The sequence below is a fragment of the Rhea americana genome, unplaced genomic scaffold, assembly GCF_003343005.1.
Source record: "Rhea americana isolate MKP2758 unplaced genomic scaffold, rheAme1 scaffold_270, whole genome shotgun sequence".
Taxonomy (NCBI): Eukaryota; Metazoa; Chordata; class Aves; order Rheiformes; family Rheidae; genus Rhea; species Rhea americana.
Window position 1 is genome coordinate 145,107 of NW_028186391.1, and position 15,570 is coordinate 160,676.

General features: G+C 54.1%; 1 protein-coding gene across 9 annotated transcripts in view; it reads left to right on the plus strand.

The window, feature by feature from the left end:
• The window catches only part of DYSF (dysferlin), a 116,748-nt gene that overhangs the window by 28,600 nt on the left and 72,578 nt on the right, over positions 1-15,570 (plus strand). For all 9 annotated transcript variants that reach the window (XM_085308210.1, XM_085308215.1, XM_085308212.1 and 6 more), the window contains 8 exons: positions 259-390; positions 611-777; positions 1,158-1,272; positions 1,736-1,841; positions 2,412-2,554; positions 3,406-3,579; positions 13,095-13,188; positions 13,576-13,653. In XM_085308210.1, coding sequence (XP_085164336.1) covers positions 259-390; positions 611-777; positions 1,158-1,272; positions 1,736-1,841; positions 2,412-2,554; positions 3,406-3,579; positions 13,095-13,188; positions 13,576-13,653 — 1,009 coding nt within the window. The remainder of the gene's footprint in view (positions 1-258; positions 391-610; positions 778-1,157; positions 1,273-1,735; positions 1,842-2,411; positions 2,555-3,405; positions 3,580-13,094; positions 13,189-13,575; positions 13,654-15,570) is intronic.

Here is a 15,570-nt window from a genome sequence, read left to right on the forward strand (position 1 = left end):
GGGAAAGAGTAAGTGAGGGAGAAGAAAAAACAGCACGTGTCGGTGCCGTGCGGGGGCTCGCGTGCGGGGTCCAGCATCCCCCCCTCCCCGCCGCCGCCGCGGGGTGCGGGCAGCCTCCGCGCCGCGTGCCTCAGTTTCCCCACCCGTCCGCGGCGCGGAAGTAGCGAGCGGGCCGTAGCGTGCCTCGAGGAGGGGGCTCTTTGCGTTTGCGTTTACGACAGGCTGCTTTTTCCCTTCGTGGGGCTCCGTCTCTGGCAGTACCCGCAGGAGGAGGCGATGGGTCCCAGGGTGCCAGCCCAGATCCGGGTCCAGCTCTGGTTCGGGCTGTCCGTGGATGAGAAGGAGTTTAACCAGTACGCCGAAGGGAAGCTCTCCGTCTTCGCCGAAACYGTGAGTTCCCCTCCCGGCTTTGCAGCCCGACGGGGCTTTGCTCTCCCCTGCGGGCTGGGTCTTTGCAGGAGGTGTGTGCTCAGGATGGAGCAATCCAAGAGGGAAGGGATTTTTCACGTGCCTTGCACTGATTTCAGTCTTTCATATCCGAGGGTCTCTGKCCTGCTATCTGGCTCACCTTGCTGCTAATGCAAAAATGTCTTTGCTTTTGATATCTCAGTACGAGAACCAGACCAAACTGGCGCTGGTYGGGAACTGGGGCACGACTGGCCTGACTTACCCCAAATACTCCGATGTCACTGGCAAGATCAAGCTGCCCAAGGACAGCTTCCGGCCCTCCGCAGGCTGGACCTGGGCCGGGGACTGGTTCATCTGCCCGGAGAAGACGTGAGTGGTGGCTTACCGTGACGCCCTGAGTGTGGGTGGGCTGCGCCGTTTCCCCAGGTGTCCCAAGAGGCTGAGCAAATGCAGCGACCTGGTGGCGAGGGAACCCAAAACGGGGGGCTGGAGGCTTGGCACGCTGGGCAGCTGCACTGCTGGCTCTTCTGAATGCCGYGTCCTTGGTGCACGATGGCGTTGATGCAACGCGCGGTGCCTGCGCTGGGCATTCGTGCAAAGTGTGGGGCGCTGGTGCTTCCACACTGGGCCGCGGTCCAGGATGCTGGGTGCTGCATGGACATGAGATGGCAGCCTCCAGCCGAGAGGTGGGAGTGTGCGGGCAGGGTAACAGGCCCCTCTGAGGCTGCTGCATGTCCCTGGGGCTGCAGGTTGCTGCACGACGCGGATGCTGGTCACTTGAGCTTTGTGGAGGAGGTGTTCGAGAATCAGGTCCGGCTGCCCGGGGGCCAGTGGATCCACATGACAGATGCCTACACGGACGTGGTAAGGACGAGGGGCACCAGGAGGAGGGTGCTGGTCTCATAGCACAGTGTACCGTGGGGTCACTGGGAAAAGGGGCAGGTTGCCAAAGGTCAGCAGGTCCTTTTGCAATCTGCAGGTTCCTTGCAGGGGAGGGATCAGGGCCTCATTCACTCTCCATCAGGAAGGCAGATGCCTCCTTGAGTGCTGCCCCCAAACAGCTTCTCCTAGAGCTGCTGCAGCAGCTCTGGTTTGAGATGCTTCCCAAAAGCCCCATGAGATGCTGGGGTTAGCGAGGAGAGGGGCTGTGCCAAGCTGCTTGCTAGGTCTTGSCTCCCAGGGCTGGTCTGCAAATGGTCCTGGGAAGCTGATGCAGCACAGAGCAGGCAGGAGTGAGGCCATTGCCACAGYGAGCCCCTGGGGGGCTCAGGGAAGATGTGGGGACCTGCTGGGCATGATTTGATAAAAACACTGCTGTGTCTTGCAGAATGGAGAGAAAGTGCTGCATAAAGATGAGATCGAGTGTCCTCCAGGCTGGAAATGGGAAGATATAGAGTGGGACACYGACCTCAACAGAGCTGTGGATGAGAAAGGTATCAGAGTTTTTAGGTATCCGTGCTGTTTCCTTCCCTTTACTCTGCCTGTCCGGGCCTTTTCTTGCATGGTCCCATGCAGCACCATGAGTGGTATCTCAACCCTCTGTGGCCACATGAGCCTCCCCACTGGCTGCAAAGGTCRGGACTGTGCCCTGGGGACACTCTCACCCTTCTTCCAGTTCTGGTCAAGGCTGCGGGGTGGGCAACTGCGAGGGCAYGTCCTTTTCACCGTGGAGCAAAGGGGAGCTGTTCTTTAGGGACACCTTCAAGAAGAAAGCCTCAGACTAGAGAGCATCCAAAATGGTCACAATTTGACCATTGGTCCAGGATTGATGGACTGGCACTGTGGCTCCATCGCCTGGGCCTCCCCAGAGTCTGWTAGCCTTAGTAGATTTTTATCTCTGTGGGCCAACAGGCTTGGAAAGAACATTATATCCATGTCCTGGAGAACAACCCTGGCTATTAAAACTATTCCAACCCGGAGCTTACATAAAGAGAAGTCCCTGGTGGCAGGCCAAGCAGCAGCTGCTTGTCTCACCTTCACCTAAATGTTTTCTTCTCACCCAGGCTGGGAATATGGCATCACCATCCCCCCGGACCGCAAGCCCAAGGCCTGGGTGCCTGCTGAGAAGATGTACCACACCAACCGGCGCCGGCGCTGGGTGCGCCTCCGCCGCCGGGACCTCACGCAGATGGAGGCCATGAGGAAGGTAGGACTGGCCGGGGATGCGGGTGGAGCCCGCTTGTCTGGGGATGCTCTCCTGGCTGCGGCTGCGTTGTTGGGGCACAGAGTTCCCACCAGCCCGGGACTTGTTGCTGGCRCAGGTCCCTAGTCTGTCCCCTGCCCGGCTTCCCTCTAGGTGGTGCAATTGGACTGCAGATGCCACAGCAGCACTGTCAGTGTCTCCCGCTGCCACTGTGTCTCCYCTCCTCCGTGGCAAATTTCCTCCCCCCCTCCCCCTTTTTTTTTGTCTTTTTCCAGACAAATCTGCATGGAAACCATGGGAGACTGCTGCCATGCAGGGTCTGTGGGAATGGCCCCAAGGGGCTGCAGACAGTTAGGGAGAGCAGAGCAGAAATGTCCTGGCCTCATAGAGTCCTTCGCCAAAGGGAAATGAGTGGCCTGGGGAGGTCCCTGTCTGCCACCTGCCTCCAGGGAAGCCTGGAGAAAAAGGCACCTTCACAAGCTCATGTCTCCTGGTCATGGAGAGGAGGTCACCTAGGTTTTGCAGGCTGGTGGCAGAGCTGTGTTGGCCCTAGGAGAGGTCAGAGATGGTGGCACATGTGGAGGGCACTGTGGGGAASGGGGGTGGTGATGGTGCTGCCCAGGTGTGGGCAGGTCCCTGTCCTTCCCCAAATGGGCATCCTGCAGCCCAGCAAGGCCCTTGGYGAAGTGGAATTCGCCCCAGGGCTCAGATGAAGGACTAAATCCCGATTTAATCTAGTTAAGTTGGAAAGCCAGGAGCTCCCTGCAGCACCTCGCCGAGCTCTGCTCGTGGGGGCTGCTGCAGCCTGGTCCGCTCCGGCTGCTTTCCCACGGCTCCGGTGTCTCTGCCCGCAGCACAAGCAGGAGGAGCTGGAAGGCGAGGGCTGGGAATACGCCTCGCTCTTCGGCTGGCGCTTCCACATGAAGTACCGCAAGACGGACACCTTCCGCCGCCGCCGCTGGAGGCGCCGGATGGAGCCGCTGGAGCGGACCGGGGCGGCCGCCGTCTTCGCCTTGGAGGGGGCACTGGTGGGTTCCCGCGCTCGCGTTCGCCGCTCCTAGGGCAGCGCGAGGCAGCCTGGGGGTTTCATCTGCTCCCGAAAACCACCGCCCCTTCCTGCTTTGTCACCGAGGCCGGTGGCTGCGATCCCCCGGATCGGATCAGCCCCTTCCTAAGGGCAGGTTGGTCACTGATTTACTTGGTTGTCCGTGTTTTCTTCTGCAATAACTACTTCGAGGGGTGAGGGCAGGTTGGAGAATGCATCAATCCACCCAATTCCCGTACCGGGGATCAGGCTCGGAGAAAACCATGTTATCTGCTGCCTCGACCTTCCGTTATTTGTTTAACTAATGCTCTGGCTTTCTTATTACGCTGGATTTCGTAATCGTTTGGCTTTTCCAATAGCTAAATGAGAACCAACCACAGCAGCACAAAGACCCTATTATCGGCCTCCCCCCCCCCACATCCCTTTGGCTTTTTCTTCTCCGTGCCCCGCGCTGTCCTCCCCTCCGTCTGACGTCTGAGATTAGCAGCGATGGGTCTCGGTCACGCCGGGGGTTTTGCACGCGCGCGTCGGCCCGCAGATCGCGCCAGCCTTTTCCGYGGGGAATCGTAACCGCTGCTCGCCCCGGGGAAGCGAGAGCAGGCTGAAGCCAGGACGCCTGGGCTCTGCCCCGTGACTCGGAGGCCCGCTTACGTTACCGTTTTCGGCCAGACGCCTTGTCCCTCCGTGTCTCGGCTCCACCCTTTGCACAGGCTCTTGAGGAGCCTTCGCTGATCATTTCACTGGGAACCCGTACTGATTTCCCCCTCCCCAGGCTGCGTGTTTATTCTGGCCAGCGCTAAGGTATGAGATGTCTGCGAGTGGCCGCCGACCGCTGTCGCTTGTCGCCCGTTGCAGATGGGGTGGCGGGCGGYGCTCGCGTGGGGCGAGCTCTGCTCGCCGCCCGCGGACCCTGAGCTGTCCTGCGCACGCCTGTTTCCTTGCTGAATATACACACTTGCGTGCTGAGGGTGCCAGGGGCGCGCGTTCCCGCGCGGGGTGTCAGAGCCGCTTGCAAAACCGTTGTACGGTTGCCCCTGTGCAAGGTGCTGGTGGCCCCGCTTGGGGGTCTCCCGCTGCGGGGCTGAAGCCAAGCGCTCTGCGGTGCAGCGAGTGGGCTCCGGGCCCCAGGCCCAGCCCGCTGTGCTTGGACCCTAACGGCACCAGCTCTGCACTTGTTTCGTGTTCACGAGCCTGTAAATGAAATGAGTTTGCGAGTTCGGCTGCTGTGCAGGGGTGTCAGCCCCAAGCACGTCCCCAGGTATAAGCTAATGTGTGGCAGAAGCCAAAAGCTGCTGCGGCCGGGGGGCTGCTCCTGTGCTTACCTGCGTCCAGAAAATTTCCCCTCCAGCCCTCAGCCCCCACAAGCCTTTTAGGCCTGATGTTACCTGCTTTGCATATTTGTTTTTCAAGCGTTTCTTAACCATGCTGATTAGYGTATCAGTGTCCAATTCTTACTGGCCTCCCAAATCCCTCATTTGCTTTTATGCCAAATTTGCTTACTTCCTAACTGGAAACAATTCTGCTAGAAAACGTATTCGGTCTGCCTTGCCTTGCCTTGCCTTCCCCCTTCCCCAGCGAGCCCTGCCCCTAAGTAATGCTGCTGCTCCTATACAGCATCCCGAGTGCAGACATCCAGTTCCCTTAGGCCAAGCAAATGTCTGAGACGTAAATTTTCGCTGCTTAAATCTCAGCAAAGCGTAAGAAGAGGCCTCTACAGACAAGGTCGCCAGTGACAACAGTCWTTGGAGAGCATCAAGTCCTGCAGCTCTAGGACCGTGACAGTTCTGAGAGCTGAACCCTAGTTTGGCAGGGCGACATGGTATTGCAAGGTGGGAAGAGCAATAAGTGTGACAACTCAAGGGTGAATCATGCAGAGGAGAGCCACGGAGGGAGGCTATCGCTGCGGGAATACCAAATCCGGGGCAGATGTCCTTGGCGAGGGGGTTGGCCTAGAGGGGCCAGGCGCTGCCATCGCGAATCTGTGCAATAGCCCTGGCTCCAGCGCGGCTGGGGCAGGTTGTTCCTGCTGAGCTCCTGTTCGCACGTGGGAAGATGATTCCCTCCCAGCATCGCTTCTGTCTCTGGCTGGGCTTCCTGCGTATTTGTGCCTAGATGCCTCTGGCAGTGCCGAGGGAGGGCACGGTCCCGCTTCTCMGAGCCGAGCTATTCGGAGCAGGTTGTGGGGAGTCCAGCAGGTGACTTGCACCCAGCCCGGCGGCTGGCTTGGAGACAGGCTGCGCAGTGCACAGCAAGCGCTCCAAACCCTCAGGCTCGCCGCTCTGAATTCCCATCCGCAGTAGGTCATTCTGGCTTGCCTCGATGCCCTCATATTTTGGGGTTACTGGCCACATKCTCTGTGGTTGCTTGGTTTTCTGCAGATTGCTTTATAAATGATCCTGCCATACTTTCTGGTTTTGCAGATTCATGCCTTTTCAGCTCTTCTCTCTCGCTAGATCTCTTGCTTGAATGACTTAAATATTTTTTCAGGATGCTTCATCCCACAGTAATACCTATATTTACAAGTGTCTCCCATCCAGAAACCCCAGACCTCTGGACATGTGCAAGGTTGATCTTCTGTTCATGATCTTCTGTCCACCATAACCCCAGGGTTGGGGGTGGATGAGGTCATTGCCGAAAGTCACGTTGCAGCCTGGTTATAGTCTTTGGCCTTCTAAGGCAAGTCAGCAAACGCAGGCAGTGCGTCATATGGCCCTCCATGTTTTGGAGCGAAGTCAAGCAGACAAAATTCCTGTTGGGGCTTTTTCCTGTTGGRGGAAGCTGGTCTGCACATGTTTGCAAGGAAGGGAGCCTCAAGGAGGAGGAATTCAGTGGGACCCGGCAGGGCAGAAGTAAGAGTGGTAGGTAAAATGGTGCCAAGGAAGGGAAAACGTGAGTGGATACTGAAGATGGGGAGTTGTTGTCCATGGTACAGCCTTGCCAAAGGAAGTGAGTGTCTTGTTTTCTATCCAGTCTTGGGCAAATGTGTCCCCCAGGATAATTTTTCACCGTGTCTATTTTCCATGTTTTTTTTAACTCAGGCAGAGGGATGGAGCTTTCATAGGATGAGGTATCAGTAAAGCAGAATCCAGGAAGAGGACTTTGAACAGAACCCAGAGTTCAAGCTGCTGCAGTCTAATCCAAGCACAGTAAGGCAGAATAGACATCTCGGGAGAGAGAGCCTGAAGCATCCCYGAGCTTTGATTTTATGTAGGCCTCAGGCCAGGGCTGTCACAGGCAAGCCAACGGGTTCCTGGAGCCTCCTGAAGCCCCTCCTGTCTGCTCCATCTCATTCCTGTTATCGGCTGTGTTCCCCRTGAAAGGCATTTGCGTAATTTTGTGGTTGTGGCATGGTTTGCCCGAAGTCCGTCCAACAGAGGAGCCATAAGGCGGTGCAGGGAAACTAAAGCAGAGGGAGGATTAAAGAGAAAGTCAGACAGAACAAGCCAACACCCCTAGTGCTAATTCCCTGAGCTGTTTGAAAGGGTGGTTTTCCAACAGGAAGGTAATACCAAACATGACCAGAGGGAATGTGTCTTGGATGCAAGAACGTGTACATGATCCTTGGGGTTTCTGGGCCTCTGTCTTTGAGGTGCAGCTGAGTCTCAGTGTGTGTCGCTCTGGCTCTGCTAAGCTGCAAAAGCACAGGATCACAGAATAGTTGAGAGTGGAAGGGACCTCTGGAGATCATCTAGTCCAACCTCTGTGCTCAAACCTAGAGCAGGCTCCCCAGGACTGTCCAGACAGCTTTTGAATATCTTCAAGGAAGCAGACTCCACAGCTTCTCTAGGCAACCTGGTCCAGTGCTCAGTCACTCTCACAATAAAGRAGTTTTTCCTTATGTTCGGATGGAACTACCTGTGTTTCAGTTTGTGCCCATGGSCTCTCATCTTATTGYTGGGCACCACTGAAAAGAGTCTGGCCCTATGCTCTTTCCATCGTCCCTTCAGATATTTATACACGTTGATAAAATTCCTTCCTAAGTCTTSTCTTCTCCATGCTGAAAAGGCCCAGCTCTCTCAGCCTTTCCTYGTATRAGAGATGCTCCGGTGCCTTCATTGTCTTTRGTAGTCATTCTCTGAACTCACTCCGGTAGCTCCATGTCTCTCTTGTATTGATRTTAAGACTGAAAACATCCTGAGCACCAAGAGCTGGGGGTGCTCAGGAAGGATCCTGGTCACCCAGCTGCTGATGGGGTTTAGTAGGAGCTGGTGACCATCTCTCTGACACTTTCTTGGCAAATCCCAGTGCAGAAGTGCTACCAGTCTGAATCTACCCCTTCAAGCCTTGCATGAGGTCAGCATGAGATGGAAGGCTTGGGAATAAGCTCTGAAAAGAGAGAATAAGTCRTCTTCTGGGCAAGGCCAGCTCAAACTGTGTTGGTCAGGAGCACTGAGATGAATGGGAAGCAGTTTCCACAGAAAGAGAGCTCCCCAGGGCTCTGGAGTTTTGTTTCACAGCTGATACACACTCCATCCTTCCCCAGCTCCAAAGAACTGGGAGCAGGGACTTCTTCTCCCCTGGCCGCGTTGCCTCATCTTGCAATGGGAGCAGCCCGAGAGCGCTCCCATTTCCCTGCTCCCATGCCTTTCTGGCTGCTCACGGGGCAGAGCTGCCTGAAGCTGGGCCCATCACTTCTGCTGGCAGGGCTYGGTTTGCCATGTGATGCTGAGGTTTTGCTGCCTTGGCACTTGCCTGCAGCCTCTGTGATTTAGTGTTCCTGTTGGGACTGGTTAAACTAYCTCCAAAGTTGCTCCCCGCTCATGCAACGCAGTTTCATCCTCCCCTCTCCTGCCTCTCCCTACCATAGACTCGCTGACCCTGAGGGGAGCAGTGGAAGGAGACTCTTTTCTTACCAAGGTGCTCTGTTTTCTGAACCGTCCTTGGGAGTTTTCCTGTGGCCACCCACGTTGTGGGACACTGTCACCTTGCTCGCTAGATTGCTCAGGGCAGAGCAATCTAGACAGTGCCTGCAGAGAAGAGCTCTGCTCAGGATTAGCCAGTGACTGCTGGTTCCTCATGGACAATGCCCCCTTCCTCTGGCCATCCTCTTTGCTTTTGCCATGGTTGCCCTGGCCTGGGCCTTGCTCATGACTTGGCATCTTCCATTGCAGCACAGACTGGAATTTCTGCCCTCGTTTCATGACAAGGGACACAGTTTTTGCTCCCTCTGAGCTCTCGGGTTTACCTAGCCATTCTGCTGGGCTGGTGTTATAGATGCTCTGCACAGACTGACAGTAGAAAAGACTGGGGAGAACCTGGGGCACTTGCTTAACAGGCGGCTTTTGATGCCTAGCTGTGTGTCACTGAGTCTTTGACTCTAGCTAGGACCACTGTAAATGTTGAGCAGACAGGAAAGTGGGAAGAGCAGAGACTTCTCACCAGCAGGTCCGTCAGACCTCAAGAGTTGAAACTGCCTATGATGGTAAGGGAGCAGACTGGGTGCTTGAAGTTTTGGAGTTACTGGATAGAATGGAAAATGGCTGGTCAAAAACTGTGCAGAAAGGGATGGGGAGATTTGCACAAGTCTTGAGTTCTTGTGGAGTGTGGAAAGCAGACTGCAGACTGAACACCCTTCGGCCTGGCTTCAAAAGTCTCTAGCTGTAGGGAAGCCCACCAAGTGTCTGGCACATAGCCAGGAGGATATCCTGCAAGATATATGCAGTAATCCTTCCCCTCTAACCAGCCCTAGTAGGATCTAAGATGAAGGACTTTGCCCAGCTATGAACACAGTTTTTCAACAGTGCAAATCAATTAGAGAGGGTCCAGGGAAGACCAATGAGGAAGCCTGGCTATTTAATTAAGAGGTAACTTAGAGAGGTATGTGGCAGTAGTGCAAGTTGTAAAAAGCTGTTGCAGTGAGGAAAAAAGGCTAAGAGGACAAGAAGCCATGGACCCATAGTGTGGCAGAGGGAACTGGRTACAGGGGAAAGCTTCCGAGCAGTAAGGAGTGAGGCCAGGAGTAGGTGGCCTGAGGAGGGGAGGGAAATTCCTACTGCAAGTCTGCAAGAGCAGATTGGACCATCATCTCTCAGGATGGAATCAGAACTTAATTGACTGTGGAAATGAGAAGGGCAAGATGATTTCTTGAAGGCTTTTTGCTCTTTTTTCCTGTTATTCTGTGGCCAGGGTGGGTCTGTAATAAAAGCTCACCAGTAAGGTGGCAAAAACCRGTGAGTAGCTAATACAGGATTGTCCTCTTCAAAGCATCGGCTAGAACATCCTCTGCCTCACTTTAAAGGTCTCCAGCCATGGGCATGCTCACAAAATGTCTAGAGCTCATTGCTTCCTGTGGCAGATCAAAATCAASTGATGGGAGCTTGAGACCAAGAATTAAGTTGTGCAGAAGGCTTTTAGCACTCCCGTCCATACCTGAAAMCTTGAGCCAGCATGACAGGACATTTTACAGCACTGTGGTACTCTTCCCAGGTTACGTACTCCTCTCTTTTTGTCTGTACCTCATCTGTCCATCTGCCCATCCACCCCACATAAGCAGAGTACCCTTTCTTTCCCCAGTACTTGGTGACTTGGCCATCATCTTYGTCATATTTGCTCATTCCTGTTTTACCCTCTCTTTGACGATGCATCCCAGCCTTTCTGAGAGCTGCCCTTTAGCAGCTAACTCGCCCCTGGCGTTTGTTAAGAGAGAGGCACTGAGGTCTGCAGCATGACTCCCAGATACTGCTCTGTCCTTTGTGAGATGGCTGGGAGCCCCAGAGATCAGCTCTGTGACTCGAGGCCACCTCTAGTTTCTAATGGAAATCCCAGTAGTTCTTCCCACTWGCTGTTAACAACCCTTCTCTCACTGCTGCAAACCCAGCCACAGCCTCATTTCTTCTGATTCTTCCCCTAAAATCAGCTGAGGGAAGCCTTTGGCCAGAGGAGGATTTTGGGTTTTCCATACCAGGCTGGGAAACCTCGCCTCTTTCTGCCAGCTAAGGTAATCCGTGCTTATTCCTCAGCTTTGGCTCTGCACCAGGCGTGACTAAACCAATGCGGCTGCTCCSTAGGTTGAAGGAGAAAAGGGAAATAGGTTAAATGAGGTGGAGGAGGTGCCAGTGCCGGTGCATCTGGCTAGTGTGATGCCATCATGCTCCTGCACTGGTAGGGCAGGCCYGCTGGGGCTTGAGAGGTTGGACTTGCCATCTCTGTATCTCAACTAGGCTTAAGCGTCTGGGGTAGCTGTGCTGTGGCCTTTTTTGCACCTAAACTATCAAGCACTTGCACCACGCACACATTCCTGTGTGAAGCTCTCAGAGGGGTAAGCCTAGAGGAGGAAAGCAGTGGGGTGTCGCCAGACTAAGGATGCCTCTTGCCCATGATGCTCCTGTGTTCAAAGCGCGTGACTCTTAAGTAACACCAGGCACCGTGCAGGCATTGCATGACCAAGATTTGTGTGACTGTTGGGTGGACTCTCATTGCATGACCAACAAGACAAAGGGAGAAGATCTTGGGAGGTGGTTTATCTTGTCTGTAGATTCAAAAAGTCAAATCATAGTCATAAGTAAAATCCTTTTCCAAACTTGCCCTCTCCAAGACTCGCTTTGCAGTCTTTAGCTGCTAAAAGGTTTCTGCTCACAAGCCCCTTGTTGCCAATGAGTTGGGAGAGGATGTTGACCTCAGCTTCAGGAAATTTGGATTAAGCCCATGATCAAAGAGGACAGTGTTTCAGGGCAGGAGGACACCTCCCCACACCCTTTCCCCATGCTGGATGCACCTAGAGAGTCTCCAAGCCCTTGCTTGAGGATTCACTGCTGTCCTTTTGGCTCCCAGCCTCCTCCGTTTGTTCCTCTCCAGGCTGGAGGAGGGACACGGCCTCTTCCTCAAGGTGGCAGGGAGGACCGGTGGCCTGCTGTGTGCCCTGGCACAGCTGTGAGACAGCGCAGAGCACCTCGGGGAGGTCTTTACCGTGTGATGTTTTCAGACTGCAGGCTGCATGCCAGGCAAGGCTGGCCGTTTGGTGGAAAGGTCATAAAAATAACTGAGGAGCTATTCAGTTCCCCGCGCATTCCTGAGACGCAGGCCAGGGCTCTGCCTTCTTCTGGAGGAGAAGGGAGCCTGGCCCTGGGGTGGGGGGGAGGCTTTGGGGAGGGGGAGACGGAGGAAAGAAACAGGAACACTGGAGGTAGCCTTTAAAAAACTCGGCATGACCTAATTGTCATAAATACAGTGCACCGCAAACCCCAGGGCTTCCTCTGCAGACAATGTCACGGTAATTGCTATTCCTGCCGTGGAGCGTTTTGGAAAGGCAAAAAGGGCTCTTCAGACCACCTAAGTTCTTGACACTTTTTTGGGACCGAGCAGCTCAGGGCTCTGGAAATTCCATCCCAGACCTATTTTTTCCCTTCCCTTCCCGTCCCTTCCCTATCTTTATTATTTTTAAATACCCCTACTGTCTCTGTCTAACATTTGATAATTGAAAATATTTAGAGATCAGATTTACACTAGTCAGGAAGTTATCTTTTGCTCCTTTTCCTGCAACTAAATATTTCAAGTCAAATATGGCAATTAGGAGGTGATAAAAGGCCTGCTCTCACACGCAAAAACAAGAAGAGGAAAGAGTGTTGGCCAAGGTCGGATGAGACTGCTTTCAAGCAGCAAATAGAGTATTTCACTGCATTTGACACCATCTGTATCACTGTTAACAAAGTTCGTACTCCATTAATTTTACTCACAGGGAGACTTAGTGAAATGACTTTAACTGCTGCCTTCTACCCCAAGAGCAGGGCAATGCAACCGGCTGCTTCTTGGTGTAGCTTTTCTCCTGCGCTGGTGAACAGCCTCCTGGTGAAACGATGGGAGGCAGAACGGGACTGCGGACCTGTCGGCTGTGCTGGCAGGGAGGGCTGRGCCAGGGCTGCCTGAACTGTCTACGCTCGCCACGCTTGTTTCCATCCTCAGGGCACCTTGAGGTTTCTGCACCAGCAGCAATTCCGGGAGCTGGGCCTGTAGCCTCTATTTTCTGAGCTATCAGCCCCCCCCAGCCAGGAGGGCTCGGTCAGTGGGACCCAGGGTTTGGTACAACGCAGAGGGATGTCCAGAAGCTTGAGTCCACGTAGTTGCTCCTATTCTCCCAGCAGGAATTGGGATCCGGGTCATCTCTCCAATTGTAGGGATAGGAGAGCCTGAACTTCCCAGGCTGCTAGAAGACCATAGCTGCTGGAAGCCCAAAGCTCTCTTGGATGTCAGTGTGGAAAGGTGTCCTGGGAGTCAGACAAGGCAGTGCCTTCTTTCYTTTAGTTGAACCTCTTTGCTCCCAGTAAACCCAGAGACTCCAGCCCAGTGCCCTGTGAGAAGCTCAGCCCCAAGTCCTTGTGGTGTGCACTGTTCCCCTTAACCCTTGTCCACACAGCCGGGCAGCCCAGCACCGTTATGGCTTGGCCACTGGGAGCCCCAGCCACTGGTGGCAGCTGTGGCTGCTCCTCTTGGGAGAGCAGCGAGGGACTCTGGGCCAATCAAAGGGGCCTGACCCAACTGACATCATGTTATTTTCTCTTGCAGGGGGGAGTGACAGATGACAAGAGCGAYGATGGCAAATCTGTCTCTACCCTGAGTTTTGGTGTCAACAGACCCACTATTTCCTGCATTTTTGACTGTAAGTCTTTGTAAGGAGGGCGAAATTCCCATGTAGCAAGTCCTGGTGTTGCAATCATGAGATGTCCACTGTGGGACTCCTTGGTTGAACATTTCCTGTCCTTCTACTCACCATGAGTGCAGATGTGTGGGAAGAGGTGGGGGGACAAGAATGGGGCAAGGTTTGTCTTTCTGTGAATCGCTGATGTGCTCAGGGCACTGGACTTTGCCAGGCAGGTAAGAGCTGTCAGCATGGGGAGGATTAAGCCAAGCTCCCCTCGGACGCTAGCATGGTGGTGGTGGATAAAAATCCACCTACTGACTGCCTGGACTCTACCCAAGGACTGAAGCTCTTGTGCTGGTTAAGCAGTCAAAATCCTGCTTAGCTATTTCTATTTCTGAAATACAGATGGGAACAGATATCACCTCCGCTGCTATATGTACCAAGCTCGGGATCTGATCGCCATGGATAAGGACAGCTTTTCAGGTAAGCCCGATGCCTATGCAGATGTGTATTTGCAGTTGATTAGTGCTGTAGTGAATGCTTGGGAGTGGAGGAGTCTATAACGCAAATTTCGGGACTTTGGGGGTATTTATTGATGTAAAATGAGGATTGCTCTACATCTGTACCAGAAAAGAGAAGCATAGGTTTTCCCAAGGAAACCTGTTTAGTAGTTCAGTTCCTATCAGTGGAAGAATCAGAGTTTCAAGAAACTCTTAAATGAGAAACCAAGCAGAAACCACAAGTTACCCAGGTCAGTCGTGAGTCAGAGGCTGTTTGCTTTGCTAATAGCTCCTTCTTCCAGACCTGAGGTGATGTTGAAAGCCAGTGGCAAGGCTGGGTAGCGGACGGCTCAGGGGCACGACAAATAAAAACAAAACGAAGGGCAGGGATATTTACAGTGGCAGAATGCCTCGTTCTGGTCTCTCCCCRTGCAGCCTGTGAGCCGCATGCATGCGGAGTGGGTGGAAGGCTCTGGACTGATGCTGCGATGGTGGAGAGTGTGGCAGAGCCCTAGTCTCTGCCTGCAAAGTATTTGGAAAAATGAAAATGGATGGGAGGGTGTAATTAGTGCCTCTGGGCACCGTCTCCTGTGACCTCATGAAGTTTTTGTTCGGGTGCGTGTGCAAAGCATCCAGCCTTTTTTTTGCATCTGGTCAGATCCTGGTGGGGTTCTTGCCTGGCCTTACACAGCAAGACCAGAACAGGGGAATGGGARTCTTAATTCTAGGGTTTGTGGAGGTGATTTGTCATGTGGTTTGGGGAAGAGATCAGGAGGGAAGCTACCCAGGTCCTGTGCCCATTTCAGGGAAGAGGGTATCTCATGCTTAGTACCAGGGTTGGGGAGCTCATCTCTGGCAGGGAAAACTGTTAAGGAAGCCTAATGTCCTTCTGTGGACAAGTCCTTGTGAGGCTAAAGCCCTTATGATGGCAAAACACCTTCCAGATCCTCCCTGCTGCCAGCTGCATCAGTCCCTGAGCACCTTGGGGTGCATGAAGCTACAAGATGGTGGTTTCTGGCAGCAGTGCGAAGCAAGTTTTGGGGTTAGGTATGGCAGGATGGTGCCCTGAGGTCACTCCATCACTTTGTAGGACACTGCCTGGCACAGCAGCATCTCCACAGGCTGTGGCAGACCGGTCCCTTTGCTTGGGAGAGTGTCCCACTGGGTCCGCAAGCTGAATGCTGGACCCAGCTGGAGGGAAGGAGTGGGACCCTGCAGCTATGGGCAGTTGAAGGTGGAAGAGCAAGACCTCTCCGTTTAGTAGGACTCCCTGGTTAAGCTGAGGCCAGAATAAGGTGCAGTGGGCCCAGCGTGGCTCCAGGGCTATGGAGAGGCGCTGGCATAGGGACCAAGAGGTGGAAGAGGACCTGTGGGCTGGCATGTCGGTCTGTCCACACCGGATAGTATTGCTTCGGCAATGCTCGAGGGATTCGGTGCCTGTGGGATGGGTTTGCGTCGAGCGTGGTGGCCGAGGGTGTGCAGACTGACGGAGTTTGGGACAAGGGCTCTCGGTAGCTGCCATTGCACCCGTGTCGCAGTGATAACCTCTCCAGAGAGGTGCTGGGTCCGTTTGATTTATTTATCACGTAGGAGCTGCAAGGAGATTCAGCGTCTCGGCTTTTTCTCTCCTCCCGGCAAACCTTTCTCTCGTTCCCTTTCTGTTTGCTTAGCAGAGCCGAGGGAGTTTTGAAAGGGAATTCCTCCTCTGAGTCTGGCCCGTGAACTTCTGTGTTAACAAAACACTAGGGAACGCACAAAATCAGCGCGTGCTGAAACAGGATGAGGAAAGAACATAAGAACATCATTCTTTCCATCGCCTGCTTTACGCCCCTCTTCCCTCCCCCTTCTCTTCTTCCTCACCGCAAAACGAGCCGGGAGTTCACGGTCCCGGGCTTGCCGT